General features: G+C 46.7%; 1 protein-coding gene across 1 annotated transcript in view; it reads left to right on the top strand.

The window, feature by feature from the left end:
- The window catches only part of WDR91 (WD repeat domain 91), an 18,493-nt gene extending 12,907 nt beyond the window's left edge, over nt 1-5,586 (top strand). The window contains 6 exon segments of the mRNA XM_009999036.1: nt 528-622; nt 947-1,115; nt 1,893-2,001; nt 2,785-2,897; nt 3,864-4,061; nt 4,942-5,586. Coding sequence (XP_009997338.1) covers nt 528-622; nt 947-1,115; nt 1,893-2,001; nt 2,785-2,897; nt 3,864-4,061; nt 4,942-5,106 — 849 coding nt within the window. The 3' untranslated portion in view covers nt 5,107-5,586.
- The last annotated feature ends 1,257 nt before the right edge of the window (nt 5,587-6,843 follow it).

Raw genomic sequence — 6,843 nt, 5'->3', positions numbered from 1 at the left:
AGCAGGAAATCAGGGTCTGAAGAGAGAAGGATCTGGTTTGCTTAATTTTCTTTGATAATGCATCCCTCTGTGGTTTTGCTTCTGATTTAAATTGCAGCACCACTGATAAAGCATATGTGAGCCCTTCTGGTGGTTTTAATTCTCCCCTGGATGAAAGGAGGTGGATTCTACTTGGTTTTCTCTTTGTTAATTCTGTGTTACTCTTTCCTTCCTCTCCTAGATATTAAGACTCCGCATATGTTTTGCATCCTATAATGTTGAGCCACACTCTAGAAAGTGGCTTTTACTCCACTTTGGTGTCTATCAGATCTTTTTCTCACTAGAAAGCAGTGCTTTTGCTCTGACTTCTGCAGCTTTGGTGTAGTCCTACTCTGTGTGATGTGCACAGAAAGACAAGATGTGCATTTAGATTAAACCTCACTCCATTAGGGCACAAGTAGAAAAAAATTTATTCTGTGGTGTTGGTGGTAGTTGGACAGCATCATTGTACTTGCTCACACTCCTTCCATCTCTTTGCTGGTTTCAAGCTACTGCTTGGCAGCGGGGTCGGGACAGTTCGTCTTTATGACACAGAAGCGAAGAAGAATCTCTGTGAAATCAGCATTGATGAAGACATGCCCAGGTAACTCTGGATTACTGATTTTTATGTATCAATGTAAATGCTGTTGGTTTTGACTGAAAAGGTGAGTGAAGTCTCAATGTTCCTGCTGCTTTCCTGCAACTGCAGAACTACTTAGGCCTCATCCAGAGGACAGTTCATGTCTGAGCAGCATCAAATTGTTCAGTTAAATGGGAAACACTTGGAATATATTTAAGCACATGAATCCTGCCCTCCTTTACTATGCACCTTGTCTTGCAGGCTCTTAATGGGAGAGTTTGTAGCTGAGTGTTGTGCTTGAGGCAGCTGCTGGAGGGAGGCAATTCAAGGCTGTTTGCTGTGTTTCAGGATCCTCTCGCTTGCCTGCAGCCCAAGTGGAGCTTCCTTTGTCTGTTCTGCGGCAGCCCAGAGTCCCATCTCCCACATGGACTTTTCAGCAGTCAGCTCTGGGGGCAAAAGCATGAACCAAGTTCCTGGGAAGCTGCTGCTGTGGGACACTAAAACGATGAAGCAGCAGGTACTTGCTGGGTTTCTTTCTCAGTCTGCTTGCTGAGAGTGAGTGTCTTCTGTTTCAATGTTTAGGAGCCTTCTTTGTAAATTATGTTGACTTTCTTTTCAATACCCTTTTCCCCCCTTCTTCTTTCCCCTCAGTCATGTGCAGGGTAAAAATGAACAGTCTAAGCTGCTGGGTTAGTGTGGGGTTTTTCGGTTTCATTGATTTTTCTGAGGGATTCTTCAAAGTACTCCATATCTTTGCTTCTGTCTTGTCTGCACAGTTTGTGACTGGAAATATCCCAAGTGGATTGAATTATGCTTTTCTCAGGCTTTCTCCATTTGACATATATGGAAGGGTTTTCTTTGCTGCTGTTTCCTCTGCCCTCTCTGTTTTTAAATGAAGTGCTTCTTTAACAAGGTTTCATCTCATGTTATCCTCTCCATTGTTTTGATTTGGATGGGTCAGGTTCTGGGAGGGAATCCTCATCCCATCCCTTGCCTTTGCCCTTGAGAAATGCTGTCCCTGATATGTAGGAGAAAGCAGCTTACTTAAGCTAATGCCTGCCAGAAGCTGATTTTGCAACCTTGAGACCATGGCCAGGAAAGCAGTGGCTTGGCTGAGGTGAATTTTAGGTTTAGTGTCACGGTAAAATGCAGCTGCCAACCTTGAAGTTTGTAGTCATGAGAGGTGTTGGGCTTTAAGCTGGAGGAGTTCTTGCTACTAGGTACTATCTTTATTCCCTCCCCTGGAGATCAGCTCCTCATCACTATTGGCTTTAATGCAGAATTTCCCTTCCAGCTGCAGTTCTCCCTGGAGCCTGAACCCATTGCTATTAACTGCACAGCCTTCAACCACAATGGTAACCTGCTGGTCACTGGGGCTGCAGATGGGATTGTCCGTCTCTTTGGTACGTTGATATTGGGCAGTGAGGTGACCCCTCTGTCCCTAGCACCTTTCTTCTGCCACTAGGGAGGCAGCTGTGGGACGTGCCTGAACACCAAGGTGGAGGCTCTCAGGAGTGAATTGACATAAACTTTTATCTGGGAGACACTGGCTGGAGACCCTAGTAGTGCTGCTGGATTTGTTGTTTTGCTGAGGAAGAGAGATAACTTGCATGGCTGTGCCACTGCCAGAGGCACAGTCTTGAGGAAAGGATTTAATGTGTGACCTTCCACTTGTAGGCAAGGGCTTCACGTCAGCCCTTCTTCCCTGAGCAATTTCTGTTTCTTGGGTTTTGTCCTCTTCAGCCTGTCTTTGTGATGAAGGCGATTTGGGCCTCCCTCTTTGAATGAGGGATGTGATTCTTGTCCAGGTGCTAAACTGGAGGTTGCAGACCCAGGTCTGTGGGAGGACAGAGCTGGAAGCAATTGTGAGGGTGGACAGGATAGCAAGGGGAGGAGAAGAAGAAAGGTGGCAGTGGGACTTGGGTGCAGAATGCCTGTAGTTGTCAGTGAGCATGTGAGCAGCCCTGCAAAGCTGGAGGAAGAGTTGCTTAGTTAGAGACCATGATTTTTGTGGTTAGTGTAAAAGCCACGTGCTGGAGAATAAGCACAACAGGGTGTTGGGATTGGGTTCCCCCAGACTGGTTTGGGGGGCTGGAACAGAGACCTTATGAATGTAAAGGGCTTCTCTTTCTTAATCTCAGCTCTTAATGAGTATGAGGAGTGTTCAGTATTGGTTCTCCCCTCAGATATGCAGCAGCATGAGTGTGCCATGAGCTGGAAGGCACATGATGGGGAAGTCTACTCTGTTGAGTTCAGCTATGATGAGAACACAGTCTACAGCATAGGCGAGGATGGCAAGGTAAGCTCTGGGTGACCTTTTACTGGTCAGCAGACAGCGTGATCCCTTCTGGAGTCTTCTCTATATGCGGGGGACAGCAGTAAAATGCCATCAGAATCTGGAAGATCTGTGGGCTGCTAACTGTAATTTTAGGTGTGCAGCACCTCCCTGCTGAATGCAGTCTCTGCAGAGAGAGTGGCTGAAAACTGTATTAACAGCTGGAGCTGTCTTGGACCTCGTCTGCAAATCCTACTGTTGGTGACATCCACTTGTTGGGAATCCATGTTAAGATGGCCTTTCTGTGGCCCTGAGATGATCACACTTGAGATCTGAGAGTCACCAGGGAGCAGATCCTTGATAACTTCACATAAATTGTCCTGTCAGCAGCTCTCTGTTGCTGACAATGAAGGCTTCAATTTCTGCAGTTCCAGTCTTCAGCAGTAGAAGTGTGGCTCAGAGAGGGAGACTGCCTGAAGGTGTACGTCCTTGGCTGATGAGAGCTAAGTGAATTCCCATTAGGATCCTGTATGTGATGTGGAAGGACACATGCAGCAGTGCTTGTGGAAGGTAGAATCATAGAAGTATTCAGGTTGGAAAAGACCCTTAGGATCACTGAGTCCAATCACCATCTGTACTCTACGGTGTTCTCCCCTAGACCATATCCACCAACACCACATCCAGGGATGGTGACTCAACCACCTCCCTGGGCAGCCTATTCCAGTGTCTAACCACTCTCTCTGTGAAGAAATTTTTCCTAATGTCCAATCTAAACCTACCCCGTAGGGCATATGTTTGCCTGGATAGTAGGCACTCTTAACAGCCTTTGCAGTCTGTGTTTTATAAATATAGCCACTTAGAAGATGGCATTTTGACAGCTATATCTGTTTGTGAGGGGTAGCCACTCCGCTTAAAAATGGTGAATAGCTCCTCTACTTTCATCCCCGTCAGTTTAACTGTGGGCTTTGTAATCTCCTTTTGTCATTCTAGTTTATTCAGTGGAATATTCACAAAAGTGGTTTGAAGGTGTCGGAATATCATCTTCCCAGTGAAGCTACGGGTCCTTTTGTTCTGTCTGGGTACAGTGGCTACAAGCAAGTCCAGTTCCCACGAGGAAGGCTTTTTGCTTTTGACTCTGAGGGCAACTATATGTTGACGTGTTCTTCTACTGGGGGAGTAATTTTTAAGGTAAGTCTGAGAAGCGATGGGGGGTGCTCTTACACATCCATACAAGCTCTTGTTACAAGACTGTAACAGCGGCCGCTGGAAGTTCTCAAGCAGCACCTACCCATCCCTGCTCTGTGAAAGTTGCAGCTCCATTTCGCAGAGTGAGCATTTTAGCAGTGTGTGATGTTCAGCAAGTGTTTGAACCCTCTGTGACCATTTGGCCCTTTGTATGTTGCTAGAGTATGTGTGCTCCTTATTCTTAAACCTTAGCTGCAGCAGTTTTCCTTAATATGAGAATGCCTAGGGGAAAGTTTTATTTTATTTTATTTAATATATTGATGCATGCCAGTTCAATGGAAAATGTGGGATTGTTGACTGATGCTCATCTTCAATTTGCTGTGTGTTATTTGCTGATAGTATGTTAGTCTTAGCCTGTGTACTAAAATTAAGTGAAGAGTAAGGCTAAATGGTTCCAAGTACCCAAATTTCTGTGCTGCAGTAAGAAGTGGTTACTGATCATGTGCCCCTTGCCTGCCTTTTCTTGAGTAAATACCCATCAGTATAGGCCATTGCAAGGCAGATAAGATGGAATTTTTACTTTGCATCTAGGGCATTCAGAGCACCATGAGCTATAGCTTAGGCTTAATGTGTTCCTCATCAGTGAGTGCTCTTAACCTGCCTTGTTCAATTACTGCTGATGTCAGTAGCTGATCTGCTTGAGAACATGTGCTTCTGTTGTGAGACTGGAAATTTCCTTCCTCATGTGTGCTACCTGTATATCAACATCTCTCTGTTTTTCTGCTGATAGGGATATGCAGTCTAGCTTTGGCTCCTTCTGTGGATGCACTGCCCCTACTGCAGAGACTTGCCTGCTTAAAATTGTGTGCTTTCCTCCTTTTAGTTAAATGGTGAGGAAAAGGTTTTGGAGAGCTGCCTTTCCCTGGGAGGACACCGAGCTCCCGTTGTAACAGTGGATTGGAGCACGGCCATGGACTGCGGGACCTGCCTCACTGCCTCCATGGATGGGAAGATTAAATTAACAACCTTGCTGGCTCAAAAGTCTTAACCTGGACAGTGCTGAAGAGAGAGAGCAACAGACTTGACAAAACCAGTGTTAACTCCACAGGAACAAACTGCATGGGAGAGGAGACAAACCACAGTCCCTCTTCTCATTGTAGCTTTTGCCTCTTGACAAATGTTAAATACAGTTGCCAAACCTCTGTGCAATAGAATGCCAGTATGGGACTGGATCAGTGGCAGCACTCAGAAATGTCCTCACTGACCCATTGTGGCAGGTGGGCTCCCTCTGTTAGGGAATCGTGGGTAGCACGTGGCTAGGAGGCTGCTGGGGTCACATCAGGGCTTCTGCAGAAGAAGGTGAGGCTGGAGGAGGCATGCATGAGGCAGCACAGGGCATGGTGATAAGAGGGCTCAAACTGGAAAGGCAGGTGTGAAATCAGAGTATTCTTTCAGTATAGCATATGTTGTTGTACTTTTGTTTGTTTGTTTGTTTGTTTTTTCCATAAAAAGAAAATATTCCCTTGCACTCGATTTCTGTGCTCTACTCAGCTGTTACTGCAAAACATGGAGAGTGGCTGGGGCAGTGGGGTGCCAAGAAAATCTCAGGCAGGGAGAAAAGACCTTGTACATTCACCAGGTGCTTCCAACACTGACACCTGTGTGTTGGGGGGAACTAGTGCAAGACATCCAGGAACCAAAAGAATTGTGTTAGTTTGGATGAATTGTCTTCTCTTGCAATATCTGCTACCAACTAGAGGAGAGACCCCAATTCAGACTTTTAGAAGTGCTTGTATTGGAGTTCAGAAGCTACGTAAGTTCTAGCCAGGTACCTGATGGTGGACAGGAGGAGGGAGGGCCAGAGCCAGCCTGGTCCTGTGTTGTCTGTCTGAAGCTGTCTCTGCCCCTTTAGTCTCCCAGCCATAAGGGCAAGTGCTGTGCTCAGGAATTGCATATTCTTTGAGCTGTGAAGCAGCCAGATTTTATCTGCTTACATGTTGCCACAGAGTTTAGTGCTGCTTATGTCCTTGGCCCTGGGAGCTTATAGTGCTGCTGTTCCTTGGCAGAACTCTCATTTTCAGTGATGGGAAGAAGAGGTCTAGTTTACAGAAGATAACTCTGGTATCCTCCAAAGGCCATAAGTCCCATTAAGTTTCAAAATGCTCCAAATCCCAGTACTCTAAAACCAAAGTTTTAGAGCCTGGACATGCATTAATATTCACTAATGTGAGGGGTGATCACCCAGAAAAGAGGTGGAACATTGTTTCTGCCTGTTGTTGCCACGTGTGCTTTGGCATATTTGTGAAGAGTGGTTTGTCAAAGTTGTAATGCCAAGCTAGCTGTCTCCTTGCATTTGAAGAGATGGGGCCAGGGGGACTTCCATATCTGGCATCAGGTGGTGGCTGTTTCCACACATTCCTTGAACACCCTGCCGAACCCCTTTTTTGAACCCCTGCATGCAGAGAAAGTTGGGGTTGTTCAGCCTGGAGAAGACTCCAGGGCAACCACATAGCAGCCCTGAAGGGGCTACAGGAAAGCTGACTTTTTACAAGGGCATGTAGTGATAGGATGAGGGAGAACAGCTTCCAACTGAAACAAGCTCGATTTAGATGAGGTATTAGGAAGAAATTCGTGACTGTGGGGGCGATGAGGCTCAGGAACAGGGAGTGGTGGCTGCCCCATCCCTGGCAGTGCTCAAGGTCCCCAGCGGCCTCCCCGGCTCGCAGCCCCCGCAGCGCCAGCAGGCGGCGCCCGTGCGGCGGCAGCGGCCGGCGTGACGTCAGAG

This window comes from Chaetura pelagica, unplaced genomic scaffold (assembly GCF_000747805.2).
Source record: "Chaetura pelagica isolate M959 unplaced genomic scaffold, ChaPel_1.0 scaffold725, whole genome shotgun sequence".
Lineage (NCBI taxonomy): Eukaryota > Metazoa > Chordata > Aves > Apodiformes > Apodidae > Chaetura > Chaetura pelagica.
The sequence above is the reverse complement of the archived record's forward strand: the minus strand, read 5'-3'. Positions and strand labels throughout refer to the sequence as shown.